Source organism: Gobio gobio, assembly GCF_949357685.1.
Source record: "Gobio gobio genome assembly, chromosome: 2".
Classification (NCBI taxonomy): Eukaryota; Metazoa; Chordata; class Actinopteri; order Cypriniformes; family Gobionidae; genus Gobio; species Gobio gobio.
Window position 1 is genome coordinate 45915067 of NC_137098.1, and position 16494 is coordinate 45931560.

The window sequence follows — 16494 nt, forward strand, 5'->3', positions numbered from 1 at the left end:
GGGGCGCGGCGCACTTAAGCTCGCTGCGCGCCACGCACGTACCAGGAGTCCTGAATGTGGGGGCGGATCTGCTTTCAAACCCGTTGTACGGAGAATGGGTGCTTCACCCGCAGGTGATGGATCAGATCTGGGAGATGTACGGCAAGGCCGCCGTAGATCTCTTCGCCTCGCAGGCAAACACAAAGTGTCCGCTGTATTTCTCTCTCAGGGACGAAAATGCGCCTTTGGGTGTGGATGCGCTGGCACACCCATGGCCGAACGTGTTGCTATACGCCTTCCCACCGCTGAGTCTGATTTCTCCCACCCTAGAAAGAGTAAGAGAAAACGGATTATCTCTCCTTTTGATAGCGCCCCGTTGGTCGGGGAGGCTGTGGCTGGCAGAGATTGTCCAGCTCCTCCAGGGCGAGCCTTGGCCGCTCCCGCTGCGCCGGGACCTGCTGTCACAGGCGGGGGGGCAGATATTTCACCCTTACCCAGAACGAGTCAATCTTTGGGTCTGGCCCGTGAAGGGTTAAATTTAAACGCACTCGGGCTTCCGCAGGAGGTTATAAACACTATCCAGAGCGCGAGAGCTCCATCAACGCGCTCACTGTACGACCTTAAATGGCGTGTGTTCGAGGAATGGTGTACGCGCAAAGGAGTTATTCCTTTTCAGTGCGCGGTGAGTGATGTGCTTTGCTTTTTACAAAATTTAATGAACAATGGGAGAGCGTTTTCTACAATTAAAGTTTACCTGGCAGCTATTTCAGTGGGACGGCACCCTCTAATATGCCGTTTTATGAAGGGAGTGAAGCGTCTGAGACCAGTATCTAAACGCCTGGTCCCGTCATGGGATTTGTCCATGGTTCTGAATGCTTTAACTCTGGCTCCATTTGAACCTCTGGAGAGTGTGGATATTAAGCTCCTATCTCTAAAAACAATTTTACTACTTGCTTTAGTCTCAGCTAAACGAGTGGGTGAATTGCATGCCTTGTCGGTTCATCGAACATGTTTGAATTTTAGTCCGGATGACAGCAAGGTTACGCTGCTGCCTAACCCGGCCTTCGTTCCCAAAGTCAGCGATTCAGCTTATAACTGCTCTGCTTTGGAGTTACGTGCCTTTTACCCCCCTCCTTTTTCTTCGAAGAACGAGCGGAAATTGCACACCTTGTGTCCTGTACGAGCATTACGCTATTATGTTGACAGGACACGATCGTTCAGGAAGAATGATCAGTTATTCGTTTCATGGGCCACTCAATGTAAGAGTAAACCGATCTCCTCACAGCGCCTTTCCCACTGGATGGTGGAGGCGATTGAATTGGCCTATACGTCTATGGGCTATAATTCCCCAGCGGGCTTAAAGGCTCATTCTACAAGAGGTATGGCTACTTCTTGGGCTTTGTTCAAGGGGATTTCGGAAGGAGATATTTGTGCAGCGGCAAGCTGGGCTTCCCCTCATACATTTATCAGATTTTACCGTCTGGATGTCACTGCGCCTTCAATGGCTCATGCAGTTCTTAATGTGGCTCATTGAAGAATTGAAAGGTTATCTTTCGTTCTTGCCGGGTCTGTTCGGCGGCTTCGGAAAGCATGCGTTTCGGGAGTTGGCTATATCATTCCCATATGTGAGATACCGAGCTATGTTTGAAAGAGAACGTTAGGTTACTTACGTAACCCCGGTTCTCTGAGAACAGAGCGAGGTATCTCACCAAGCTTCCCTACTCGCATTACACGGGGGAAGAGCATGTTTAGAATGCTGTTTTCGGGGATCACAGCAATATATATAGGGAGAGGGTGGGCTCCTTGTATGAGCTGTGATTGGTCCATCCTTCGGACAGACGTGGTGTAATTGGTGCTTCCATAGTCTATCATGCCTGGGGGCGTTCCCATATGTGAGATACCTCGCTCTGTTCTCAGAGAACCGGGGTTACGTAAGTAACCTAACGTTTTTTTGATTTTAGGTGTGGTATTACAGGATGGGGGGAATGGTCGAGTGTTCCATCTGAATATTATAAGGAACATGCCACACGTGTTGCAGTTTCAAAGTATCCAGGATTCTATGACAGAGGGTAATAGGTTATCAATTCAGATTAGATAAACACATTTTTATTGGCATTCCAGTCTATCACTGCCATCTATATTGCTTCTTTTAAACCAGGGTTGTAAAACTGTAAATGTAATGATAGCACCTTACAGGGGCGCCACTAGCAATTTTGGGCCCTGTGAAAGAATATGAGGTTGGGCCCCAAACCGCACCTATTCCACATCAAACATACAAACCAAGATAGCTATCCAAAATCTAATACTGATCTATTACACGAGCTCGCTCTTTCCACTCAGCGCTACTCGCTCAGCCCAGAATGCCCTTTGTGATATGCTGGTTCGAAAATATGTGAAATAAGTAGGGCTGTCCCCGACTAAAGTTTTTTCTATACTCTACTAGTAGTTGTTCATTTAAGCTATTCGTCCACTATGCACTTTTATTAATTGAATTACATAATTATATATACTGAGAGAATTCTAAACCATATCCAAATGAGCGCTTGCGTAATATAGGCTATTACCCTATTGCGCATTCATAAAGCTTGCCACAAAGAACCGGCAAAATAATGATTATGAATGAAATGACATTTTAATTGTTTATTAATAAACTCTAGAGTTTTCTGTGTCAGTGTCGGCTGACGATGCTGATTTGCCACAATAAATAATTTCTGACCCACTCCATGTCTTCCGACATCTTATGTGTCCTTTCTTACTCATGCTGTTGACTTTTCATAATCAACATAGATTAAATAAAAAAATTACATAATATTTAAACATAAATATGAAACTAAATACATTTTCTTAATGGCTACAACAAGTAGAGTAGCCTACAGTAGACTCTTTGGTAGATTATAAATTTATACTTTTTTATTACATTACTACTAGGCCTACTAATAAAACCGATCTCTGGGGGCCCCAAAAGTGTGTGGGCCCTTAGAATCGTCCCAACTTTCCCCCCCTTAGCGGCGCCCCTGGCACCTTATAATTATCACTAGAAGCTTCTGGTTCCAAATGAGACTCTGTTTGCCTGTTTGTGGTGGTCTAGCTGTGTGCGCGACTTGCTTTAAACGGCGCTGTGCAGACCGATTGGTGTATGACATCATCAAAGTGATTCAAAAGCATACAGAGCCGTCAGCTCTCTAATCCAAGTGGTACTCACTGCAGAGTCAAATGACGTCCAGCTCCTCCTCTCTGGACATCTAATAGGGTGGAGGGATAGAGTTGGGTATAGGGTTAGGGTAGTGTTAGGGTGTGGTTGGATATTCTAGCGCCACCCATTAGGCCCAAATTACATTAACATGGACGTAAGCTCCACCCATTTGCTCTGCAGTGAGCAGCCTCTCCTCTAATCACTCTCACAGTATTTTGATGTCTGATCGGTCTGCGCAGCGCTGCTTCAAGTCCAACACACCAAAGCCACTGGAAGGTACGGTGGCCGAGAGAGCTCAGAAACGCGCTGCAAAAGTTCACAACACAACCAAATACAGAAACACCCTGCAAAGGTTCATAACACCACCAAACACAGAAACGCGCTGCAAAAGTTCACAACACATCCAAATACAGAAACGCGCTGCAAAACCAGGCCTGGCGATCTCATGCCCCCCTCTGAGATGATCTGAATGATGATGATGATTATAAGGCTACTTTTATAATTATTCATATTCAGCTCTCATTGCTCATTGAACCTTTGCAGCACATTTCTGTATTTGTGTCGTGAACATTTGCAGCGCGTTTCTGTATTTGTGTTGTGAACTTTTGCAGCGCGTTTCTGTATTTGGTCACTTTGTGAACTTTTGCAGCGCGTTTCTGTATTTGGTCACTTTGTGAACTTTTGCATGTTTTTTTGTAGCTAATGTGAATAAATGATTATATTTTGCCTAAATCATCCCTGCCAATAAACCTGAATAAGACAAGCCATTTTCATGAAATGTTGAACATTTTCAATGGAAAAATAATTGGAATGAGTAAATATCTTTATATTTAGCGATGTAAACTTCTCATTTACATTTGATGTTCTCAGTTTCTGGCACATTTGTCTTGCACTATTATCAAGCAACAAATATTATATTTTTTTTAATGTTTGGCAATGGTTATATTTACAAAATAATAATAATAATATATCGTTTATATATCTTTATGTTTATAAATAATTTTGTCTTTGCCCAACAGTGGAGAAGAGGCAGAGAAATACAGCCAGGAGAGGAGACATACATGAACCTGGCTGGCCGAGCATAAATTAACTTGAAATAACACTGGTGGCTTCATATAGCCTATCATAGATTAATAACTCATAGTAGGTCTGCCGTCAATTGTTGGTGTTAACAAATCGTTCAAAATTATTTATCTTTTGACAAAATAAATGGGGTGCATTCCATTCGACAGGGTCCCTACGCACTGTTCACTGCTCCCTGAGCACGGTATATCAGCTGAAGTGGACTTCGCTGACAATAATCGCTCATTTGGAACGCCCTGCAACGTCATCAAAGAAAGGCAACGACGGGTGCAGATTATGACATAAATTAATATTGTTATTTACTTTACTTTCAAATTGAAAACCATATAATAAGCATATACATTTACAAAACACACAGTAGGCTATAGGCTAAAACATATAATCAAAACATTGTCCATTAGTTGTATTAGTTTACTTATAACCTGTATTGAACAGATTTGAAACTGCACCTGTCATTCAATATGAAAATACTTTGATTTGGTTAACTATGTTTGTAGGCTATTCTTAATGGTCTTTGTAGCGGTCTCATCTCGCGCTTTCTTTCCCAAGTGCAGCTGCACAGTAAACATTCCTGAGGTAAATCAAGTAAAATATAAAACATGACAGCCCTCAGGTGCTTCTCAACACTTTTAATTTGTTTACATATTCATAAAATATAATATATAAATGTAACAGTTATTGCCATAACCATTCATATATACTCTAGTTTGTATAATAACTATGAATATTCAAATGCATGTAAACTCCTTAATCGCAGAGCTGTTTAAAACCTACTCCAACCAACGGCTCTGCTCCATCATTAGTTCAGACAGGTGAGGTGATGCATGCGACGCGCAAAGATATTTGGGTGATTTTCACTCTCTACTTCCTGTGAAGTGATGTATCGAGGTTCCCTTCTTCCCTGCGCCGTTCGCAGTACCCTTCGGACTGAACAGGTTCGCTCCCTTTGGATTGGAATCTCACTTAAGATGGCGGAATACCCTCTGAAGTCCACTTACGGTCGAACGGAACGCACCCATGGAATTTTTACTTCCGGAACCTGTTGCGCTTTATTGGCTCTGCAAGAGTTGCGCTGGCCAATAAAATGTGTCTTTATTAACAGGTCTGAAAGCCCGGCGTTTCTAGGACAACGACTCATAAACAAATGAGCTTGGCCTTCCCTACTTTGTTTGGATAGAAACAAAAGCATTTATATCGCAAAGTCGACGGAGCTATCGAGCACACCTGAGGAATGGTAAATATGACACTGATTTGAATAGTTAAAAAGCCATGAACAGCCTGTTTTAACAAACGAATCGTCGTATAACGTTACAGATACTAGTACAGACGATGCGCGAATAAAGATGACAGCGAGGCTGTGTTGTAGAGCTCGTAACTTTAGTAACCGTGTCTTTGCAGTCTTTCATGAGTCAGCGGCGCAACATCTCTCACAACCACCATCAAAAGATGATCGTGGATTACCGCAAACAGGAGGAAATGCGTGAAGACCAGACAAAACGCATTACCAAAGAGCGGCAGCTGCAAGCAAACCTCCAGTGCGAAGAGAGAGTCGAGAGAAAGCGCTTCCTGCGCAAGATGCAAGATGAAGAGTATGGCAAACAAATCGAGGAATCACTTCTCAAGGTTGGTTTTATAAAATACGACAGCTGTAAGCTACAAAAAGAGATGCGTTGTCTCGTTTTTGTTTGTTTGGATCCCCATTAACTTAACTCAGCTGTGCTCTAAGTTATATGGCCAGTCTTCCTGTGATATGCATAAGCTACACAGTAATAAAAAACACACATAAAACATTACTCATTCATTTTAAAACATACATCGAACATCACAACATATTCTGAATTAACACATTTAGCATATTTAAAGGGGACCTATGCAAAATTCACTTTTATAAGGTGTCTGAACACAAATATGTGTCCACAGTGTGTAATTAAACAACCAGCAATGGTAAAAATCCACTTAATACTTTTTTATAATCCCCATCAATCTCTGATAATGCACTGTTCCAGATATCCTCCTACTCCTAGGTAAGAGTAGGGGAAACCCCATGACTGCTGTTGATCTGCCCTTTTAGCATAGACGCACCCCTGAGTGAGAAGACAAGAGACCACCATTTTTGTTTACTTGCTGTATCAGATAGTTAGATTATTACAATATCAACAAAACAAAAAAAAACATTACAAATGTTCTGTTGTTGGCTATACCAACCAACAAACATATGAGTGTCCAAAGACTCCCGGCATCCGGGCCACTGAGGACACACCATGGTTGTATTTCATTTTTGAAGGAAATGTGCCGAAGAATGTCGGTAAACTGTTATATATTTCCACAAATCATTTTACTCATGACTGCTTCACCAACGAGGGCCAGTACAACTGAATTTGCGGAAAAGTTGTTTCTGAACTTGAAGGATGGGTCAATACCAACACCTTGTGCTCTAACTTCATATCAAGAACAAGTAAGGATGGCACTTCATATTTTGTAAATGTTTGCAAACTTCCTTTCTTAATGAGCTTTCTAAAATGCTGTACGACTGATATGGCTAAAGTTACCTTAGTCTCTTACTGTATTCACAGAGACTACAGCTATGTCGTTAGTTTTATCCTGAAAATGCTCACCGTCTGTGTAATTCATAAACACACATGTATTATGCATTATATTGTCAGGTGACAGACTTTTTTACTTCCCACACAAGCACCTATACAACAATTTATAGATTAACATGACGGTACATACTAGTCGATGAGTTGAATCAATGTAACTCTTCAACAACTAACGTTACATAAATGTATCCACTAACTATTCAGAAACATCCAGATGCAGTCTAAAAGTTGCAACCTCTTCCTGAGTCTCACCATCTGTGTCCGACTCCGGTTCAAACATGTAAGGCTGCACTCCACAACTGGTTATTTCTGACATTTTGGCTGAGTGAGATTCGCCTTTGTTTTAATGTTGATGGAGTATCCGATGCAAAGGATCCGCCCTCTTCTGGAAGGGGGGCGGGGAGCAGCAGCTCATTTGAATTTAAAGGGATACACACAAAAATGCTGCGTTTTTGCTCACACACAAATAGGGGCAAATTTGACAAGCTTTAATAAATTATCTGGGAAGTATTTTGAGCTGAAACTTCAGACACAATCTGGGGACACCAGAGATTTATATTACATCTTGTGAAAAGGGGCATAATATGTCCCCTTTAATATTACAATTAACTGAATATTCAGTTTGTATACATGGGCGTCTGAACCATTGTATGTGGGTGGGACAAGACCCACCCACTTTTTACAATCAATGATATTGGACCCACTCACTTTTGTCGTCTCTAATTCAGCACATGTCTATTTACCTACCCCTAACCGATAAACACTTATTATTAAACACATGTTAGACGCTTTATTTCCACTTTTCTAATATTTTCTTCATTTTTATTGAAAATAAATGCCTTTCCGATCTGATATGTGATGGGAAAAGGGAGTAGAGTGAGTTCGGCAAAAGGTGGATTCGAACCTCGTGTCGATTTGCTTCAAAACTTGATGCCATGCGTCTTACCCCTAAACTATTGCCGCTCTCAGTGATACGTGATTTCCGTAATTTTGTCTTGCCCAACCAGACGTTTAGCTAACAAGCGGTATATTTGTACTTAATGTAATTGCCATCTACTCCAGTAACATTTTTATGATCGAGGACCCACCCACATTTTTTTTTTGATAAAATGACTCTCGCAAAATGTATGTTTTTAGGCAGAAGAGGACAAACAGTTCAGAGAGAGACAGCTTGAACAAGAAGAGAGGATGGCCAAGGAGCTGGCGAGAATTAATAATGAGAAACTCCGAGATGAGAAGATGAGGCAGTACATTAAAGAGAACAGGTAACAGACCAGAGTTTAATGGCACTCTGTAGCACCGTATAATGTTTTTTTTTATAGGTTTGTAATGTATGTTTGTATGTGTTTTATTGGCAGTGTTGAGCTTCGAGAGCTAGAGTTGAAGCTCAAGTCTGCTTACCTGAACAGAGAACGGGCAGCACAGATGGCAGAAAAGGAGGCCATGCGATATGAGACCGTAGTGAGTGTTAATTCCAAAGGTGTGGTTGGCCATCTGTTTTGTGCTTTTGCTTATTGTGAATTTACATATTACCAGCGACAAGAGGCTGCTATTGCCCGTAAAATGAAAGACGAGCATGAGCGTGCAGACATGGAGAAGGAGATGCAGGAGCAGAATAAGTTTGAGGAGGTGGTGCGCTACCAGGAAGAACTTGAGCTGCAGCTTGAGGAGAAGGAGCGCAAGAAGCTGGAAGCCTATGAAGAGTTTCTTAAAGAGAAACTCATGGTGGACGAAATAGTTCGAAAGATCAATGAGGAGGATCAGATGTGAGTGTGTTCTTTTTCCTTAAGTTTTGTTGAAATTCTGGAGCAAACAGACTATATCACAACGTCTGTTTTAAATTGAGAGTTGGTAAGATGGTTCTAGGATGGTTTGAAACTTAATTTACAGGGAGCTTCAGTTACGGCTCGAGAAGGTGACGACCACTCAGAGATACATTGAAGATTTTAAAAAGCAGCAAGCAGAGTGGAGACGTATGGAGCGAGAAAAGGTGGAAGCAGAGAACAGGCGCATCATTGAGTTTGCCCAATACCAGCAAAGGAAGGAGGAGGACAGGATGGCCAAAGTTAGAGAGCGAGAGCAGGCGAAAGAAACCCTCCACAAAATGGTACATGACAGCTCACCCGCTGGGCCAGCAGGTACAGGCGAGTAATCAAGATTCAAATACTAATGTGTTCTTTCTTTCCTTCTGTTTTAGCTCTCTGAGCAGATCGAGATGGAAAAAAGACAGCGTGAGAAGATTGAGTGCGTCCGTGAGGAGCTCTACTTGGAAGAGCAGGCTGAGGCTGCAAGACAACAAGAAATTGTGAGAACTGTTTTACTACATCACACCTTACTGGATGCTTTTTTCTAAAGAAGACAAAGGTCAATCTCATGATTCCAGTCATATTTCAAATAACCCAGTGTAATTACACATTTAAAGGGGTCATGCATTTAATTTAGAAATAAAAGGCACTTTTCTATCCTGATTTTATCCCTAGTATGGCTTAGGGGTGTAACGATACACTCGTGTCACGATTCGATATAAATCACGATACTGAACTCCCGATACGATATGTATCGTGGTATTTTAAGCCAAATTTATTTACAACTTTTTTACTATTATTAAAATAATATAATTATTATTATCAGGACCCATAAATATTCCCCCATTGCATCATTATACATTATATTCTACATTCTATATAGTCGTTTAATGTAGTAATGTCACTGAAACTCGCACTTTCAATGCAGGCAGCACCTCTCCCACTATTAATGCACTATACATATAAGAATAAACCATCTAAAATGCTTTAAATAATCATACTACTAAAACCAAATATGATCTGGGAATTGAAATGATGTTTGCACTTTCACTATAAGGACTGCCGCTTTAAATGATGTTTGCGGTTTGACTTCGAGGAGTGTCATTCCGGCAGCGTGTGCGCTTCAGATGATCAATGCAATCAGTCACAGTTCTAATCCTAAGAAAGCATGTCAAAATGATGATGACGTGTCAGCTCATCCCAAAAAATTAATTCTGCATTTACTCACTCTCATGTTGTTTTCGCGCGTCACGCATTCATTTGAACATCCGTGTTTACTACAGTATGTGCGTTGTGGTAAATCTGTTCATCATATAAAGGCAATGTGTCTCTTCAGAAGACTCCTTAAGATTTGGATTAGACGCTCGATTCGTTATTTTTATGATGCCTTTATGACATTTATTGGATCTTTTCAGTTTGAGAGGAATGGACTTTAAATGGAGGGACAGAAATCGCTCAGGTTTTATAAAGAATCTGCATTTGTGTTTAGAAGTCAAAGGTCCCATGGCATGGCATTTTTCTATTATTTTATAATGTTTCCTGAGGTGTACTTATATTGTTAGTATGATTTGTACATCATAAAATGTCATAATTTAGAAATAAAAGGCATTTTTTCTATACTGATGTTTGCCCTGTGGCTGAATGCCCTGTTTCAAGGGGTGCGTCTGCTGTGAGACTTCAGTAAAAATGCCCACTGTTGTGATTGGCTGACATCTTTGCATTTGAAATGAGTATCAGATCTTGTAGCGGAGGGGGCATGGTTTAACAAGGTCTACGAGGCACGAGCAGACACGAGCCTGCCAGAGAGACGGATGGACCTGAGTTCACTTCTCCTCAGTTCTCTCAGCACGTCTCAGTTCAGTGAACTGTTGTAGTTACTATCATATACTTCAGGTTATTCGTTTATTTCTAGTCGGAGGGACTGTCACTCATGTCAGAAAGTTAGTAACTTTACTATTTTATGGATCAGCGCTGACTTTTAGAACGATTCAGTCCGATTTGGTGAACTGGTTCGACCGGTTCACTAAAAAGAACCGGTTCAAAAGAAAGATTCGTTCGCGAAACGGACATCACGGACCAGAGACTGAGTGATTGCTAACAAAGTTATTTATAGTAACTACTGAGTTGTGAGAGCGCTGTCAGCACAAGTTTATTTTGTTTGTATGAGAGTTCTGAATAAACACGAGTCCCAGTCATACCGAGTCCGTCTTCCTCCTTATTCTACTAACTTTGTAACACATGTAATGTACCATTACAGCTGTCGAGATGAACGAGTTATGAGTAAGTGTTGATTATATCATTATTTTTAGATATTTTCCTATCATATGAAAAGCGTCAGTGACACGCATTGAGTACACAGCGCAAACAAATACACAACAGCAGTAATCGAATGTAATCCAGTTTATTGTGGGGCTAGGCTGGCTAGCCTGGATACCCTCACGCTTTACCCCCCTTCTGCTTAATCTCGTGCCGCGTCTGGTGCCTCCGCTGTGGGCCAGATGCAGTACTGGGGGTCGTTGATGTTGAAGGGCGACCGATCAGTGCAGCCCGAGCTTCGGCGTGCGTGAGGTTTATCTCTAAAGATGTGACTCTGCCGATGTTGAGCAGAAACTCTTGACTGAAAAAAGACTTCTGTTTTCATTTGTACATCCAAACACTGAGAAACTGCCAGTATTCACTCGTTCACAAGCCATGATCTCTCGAGGACAAATATAGCGCTTGCATGGACGTGCCAAATTCTCTGGGCGGAGGAAAGGGAGGTAACTGTTCCTGTTATGAGGTCATAACAGGAAAATTCAAGCTCAGCTCGTCTGGGCTGTCATTTTCTCAAAGGCAGAGAAAGACAGCCAGAACTCGGTTTACACCGATCTAAATTTCTAGCCACTTGGGGACAATATTCAGGCTAGGGGAACTCATATTAATGTTGAAAAACCTCATAAAATTAAAATTTCATGCCATGGGACCTTTAAACGAAACAACATGAGGGTGGTAGGCTACATGATGAGGGTGAGTAGGCTACGGAGTTTACATTTTTGGGTGAATTATACCTTATAAATACAGTATGCTGAGCTTTGGATAAAACAACTCTGTCGCAAATCATATCGTTTGCATCAATGATACATATCGTTGCATTTTTATATCGTGATATATCGATTAACGATATATCGTTACACCCCTAGTATGGCTTAAAGGAACACGCCGACTTTTTGGGACTTTAGCTTATTCACCGTATCCCCCAGAGTTAGACAAGTCCACACATACCATTCTCATCTCAGAGTGTGCCATAACTCTGTCTGACGCACCCAGCTAAAGACCAAAAAAGTTGGTGTGTTCCTTTTAAACACTCTGTTTGAAGGGGAATGTCTGCAGTGAGACTTCAGTGGAAACTCCCACTACTGTGATTGGCTAACATCTTTGCATATGAAATAAGTATTACAAGTGGAACCCTCTCGAATACTTTTACTACATTTTTTACTTTTACAGCTGTCGAGAATAACGAATCATAAAACGTGTTGATTATTGCATTATATTTAGATCTATTCCTATCACATGAAAGGTTGCAGTGACGAGCATTGAGTAACGTTAGATGACAGTCTTGAATGCAGTGATCTCTTCATTGCAACGCGTTTTCTCCCACAAAATGCTTTCACCACAACTAACAGCATACACGATATCGCTATGAATACAATAAGAGCTTCGTTGTGTAGTGTAACCGCGTCATTCATTACAATGGCAGTTTTGGCTAGTGTCCAGATAAATATGCGCTGTTATTTGAGCGTTATTTGATTGCTTTCTGTAGTTTATTCACAATTTAAATAACAGATTATTTTCATGCTACTTAGAGAAACAATGTGAAGTGACGTTTAGTCACTGGCTTGATTTACTGATGCATAAACTGTATTAAATTATTTTGAGATAAAGAAACTGCCTGAACTTGAATAATTACACATCAGAAATCCCTGATCACAGATCTATTACTTACATGTTTGTGGCTGTGCTGTCGAAAAAAAAAAAAAAAAAAAACAATTTATTTTATGATCCACAATGAGCCGTATTTGGAGCTTGAATAAATAAATGCTTAATTTATAATGGGGAGGGCGTCTTAATGAAACTTGCAGGAAGTTTTAATGGTACAAAGACCTCTTATATGTCAAAAGATCAAGGCAAATTTGGTTTCTCATGTCATCACCCCTTTAAGTACTGAGAAATAATAATTAACTACCTCTACTTAGGATTATGGTGTGGTGATTTAGAGTTCATTTCTTTCATGTAATTATGCACTGCATGTAACGTAAAAAGGACACTAAAATAAATTGTTACCAAATACTGTCTTAATAATAATTTGTTATTTATTGATGCTTTTTTGTGAGGTTCACTAGCACCATGTAAAACGTTTACCATCTCTTTACCATCATGTCACTCACAGGAAGAGATGGAGAAGAAGATCCGGCAGCGGTTGGAGCTGCAGCAGACACGTCGGGAGATGATGGCTTTCAAGCAGTTGCGTATACAAGCCGAGAAAGAGGAAGAGGAGGCCTTCAGACAGAAGATGATGGCCAAGTTTGCAGAGGATGACCGAATTGAGCAGATGAATGCCCAGAAGCGTCGTATGAAACAGTTGGAGCACAAACGAGCTGTGGAGAAGCTGCTGGAAGACAGGAGACAGCAGTATCTGGCTGAACAAGTAAGACTCAAACCCACAATTGAACCTCAAAACATGCAAATGTGCAGCTCCGTCATCATTAGTTCCTTCTGATTCAGACTATACCAATAACTGCTGATAATGTGGAATGAATGAATCTAAATATTCAACAGGAGAGGGAGGAAGATGAGAGAGCAATGGAGCAGGAGAGAGAGGCTCAGCGTCGGAAGATCATCGAAGAGGAGAGACAGAGGCTCCTAAAACAGCATGCGACAAAACTGCTGGGATATCTACCAAAGGTGAGAACACCACACCATAGTACTCAGACTTTAGCGGTTTGTTAGCCATCTTGCATGCTCAGATTCATTATTTAGAGGATGTATTTATCACACAACTGTTTTTCTTATTTTCCTTATTTACTAGGGTATTTTCAAAGAAGATGACTTGGAGCACTTTGATGAGGATTTCAAAAACAATTTCAAACAACGACAGGCTGATCTTTTCTCAGATGAGGGCTGGGGAGATGAATAGCAGTAGGGTAATTCCTGTCATGACCACCACATGGCGCTCTTTTCAGAATTTCAATCTGTTAGTGCTGGTAGACTTCACAGTGCATTATGAACTGTTAAGTGCATCTGATACTTCACAAACTACTGGAACAAATTTCATACATGACACAAATTGAACTTTGTCTTGAATAAATATATACAGTGTATTAAACTTGTATTGTTTAGTCTGTTAGTCTAATGTCAAACTCATTAAGGATAGTGATTTTGGTTTATGAAGAAACTTTGGCCTCAAAGGATATTGCCTATTAAACAGATGTGAAAATCTGAAACGCCTAAGATGAATTTATCACATTCTGTAAGTGTTCATACTGGGCATACTGTCTTGTCTGAACTTTTAAAGGTAAATTTCATTTGGAAAAATGTTTCATGGTGATACAAACCATGTTCATGTCCATGTTGTTTGTCGAACCTTTCTCAGTTGTTTAAAAATAAACAAGCATTGCCTTTCTTCTGAGTGATTTCACTGCTTACTAAGAAAGAACTGGAGACGGTTGATGGTTGGCCGGCAGTATATCATACAAGCAAGAATTTAATCAGATGTGACTGCTCATGTACAGTCCAGTCTGTCAGTGTCTCAACAGCTGTCAGTCATTCTGTTCAGTTAGTCCATTACATTGGTCTGGCTGCTGTCATGGCCATAAAATTCTTCCATCTAAGTGTTTGCTGTTATCCATACCTGCGTTGTGAAAATGTCAAGCCTCTCTTGCTTCTGCTCTTATGAAATTCCCTCTAAAAAGGCTGTCAATATAAGAAACGTGCTAAAATGTAGCATTTCAAACTAACCATAAAATTAATTTCATTGAAAATATCAATAAACTGATCCCACATACTTTAACGCAGCATTACTGTCATGATTAGAAGTTGTAAATTTTTTATTCTAAGCCTAGCAAATTCATTTTTATTAGATTCCACGTACTTTTCTAACATACAACAACACTGATGATAAAAGCTCCTGACCTCTCTACATAACACATCCCATTCTCTTAATGATATTCTAGAAATGACCACAGAGTAGTTGAGGTGTATAATGTTGAAAAAATGAACAGGATGAACAGTAATTAAACCTTTTTATGTGTCTTGCAGCTAATTTCCTGTCATACATCTTTAGCGTTTAATGTCAATACCATGCTAACATTGGTGAGTCAATAACACCGTATGATTGTGGAAAGTTTCTTAGAAAAGCCGTGTTGTTGGTATTGTTACAATGTCAGGTAAGATTTTGAATGAGCATTAAAAAAAAGGTTGGATATTGTCATATACCTCCTGTTCAAAAGAGTGGGGTCAAAAACTTTTTTGGTTTTGAAAGAAGTCTCTTATGCTTTCCAAAGCTGCATTTATTTGATTAGAAATAAAGTAAAAACAGTAATTTTGTGAATTATTATTATTACATTTTAACTGTTCAGATAATTGACTACCCCAGTCTTTAGTGTTATATTTTTTCAGAAATCATTAGAATATGCTGATTTGGTGCTCAAGAAACATATTATCAATGCTGAAAACAGTCATGCTACTTAATATTGTTGTAGAAACTACTATACCATTAAGGATTCTTTGTTGAATAGAAAGTTGTAAAAGACAACATTTATTTTAAATAGAAATCTTTGGAATGTTATAAATGTCTTTACTGTCGACGATCAATTTAATGCATCCTTAATGAATAAAAATATTAATATATACTCTCTCTGTGTGTGTATTTGTCGCTCTCTCTCTATCTATCTTTCTATCTTTCTATCTATCTATCTATCTATCTATCTATCTATCTATCTATCTATCTATCTATCTATCTATCTATCTATCTATCTATCTATCTATCTATCTATCTATCTATCTATCTATCTATCTATCTATCTATCTATCTATCTATCTATCTATCTATCTATCTATCTATCTATCTATGCACTTAAGAGTGGTGTCAATGTAAAAAAGTGTAGAAAAGAATGGGGTCAAGGTTTTCATTTTATAGCCCCTTTTTTTTAATATAGATTACGATAATCTTTTCTGTCATATAACCCTGTTTTGCACTCTCCAGCATCCATACAGATCACAGGTTGTTGAGCGTGCCAGATGTACATGCAGCATGCTGACGCACATGTTTATGCCTGGTCACACAATCGGACATTAGGAATTAGAATGAGCTCTCAGAGCTTGTGAACGCTGGTCTGTACACATTCATTTCTTCCTTCCTTTGTATATAAATGAAAGGAGACCTTTACCTTTAAGTAAAATATATAAAAGGTCAGCATGAAAATCTACAGTCTCATAAAATGTGTACACCATGCCAAAACTTGACTCAGGTGCCTTGCAGCTCAGTTAAACCACTAATGAGGGTTGCCTAGTTCTTTTCCCCAGCACTGGAGCAAATCTTATTTGGTCCAATTGTACTGTAATGGATTTTATAGACTGGCCAAATATTTCTTATGATTGTCATGTTTCAACTGAAACTCAGTGATCATGACCAGACTTAATCTTTCCTGACATTGTTCTGCATCACATACCTTGTCTTGCAGGACAGGACGCCTGAATGCCTTGAAGGAACTTCAGGCTGTTTGACAGACCAATGAACTCTTACAGTATGTATCATTGCCTATTCTATCATGGCCTTTTTCTCACAACATAGATTGAA

At 40.0% G+C, this 16494-nt stretch overlaps 1 protein-coding gene across 1 annotated transcript; it reads left to right on the forward strand.

Annotated features, from left to right (window-relative positions):
• The first annotated feature begins 5283 nt into the window (after positions 1-5283).
• On the forward strand, positions 5284-15545 carry mns1 (meiosis-specific nuclear structural 1). Its single transcript, XM_079808762.1, has 10 exons — positions 5284-5489; positions 5654-5878; positions 7993-8120; positions 8214-8316; positions 8392-8621; positions 8746-8962; positions 9053-9160; positions 13087-13344; positions 13476-13601; positions 13726-15545. Exons 1-10 carry the CDS (start codon positions 5487-5489, stop codon positions 13831-13833), a joined length of 1506 nt encoding a protein of 501 aa, XP_079664888.1. The 5' UTR covers positions 5284-5486; the 3' UTR covers positions 13834-15545.
• The last annotated feature ends 949 nt before the right edge of the window (positions 15546-16494 follow it).

Excerpts from the sequence above, each read along its gene's own strand:
- mns1 (XM_079808762.1), top strand. Across the intron at positions 8,317-8,391 it reads CCATGCGATATGAGACCGTA|CGACAAGAGGCTGCTATTGC; the intron begins GTGAGTGTTAAT and ends ACATATTACCAG. Across the intron at positions 8,963-9,052 it reads AAGAAACCCTCCACAAAATG|CTCTCTGAGCAGATCGAGAT; the intron begins GTACATGACAGC and ends CTTCTGTTTTAG.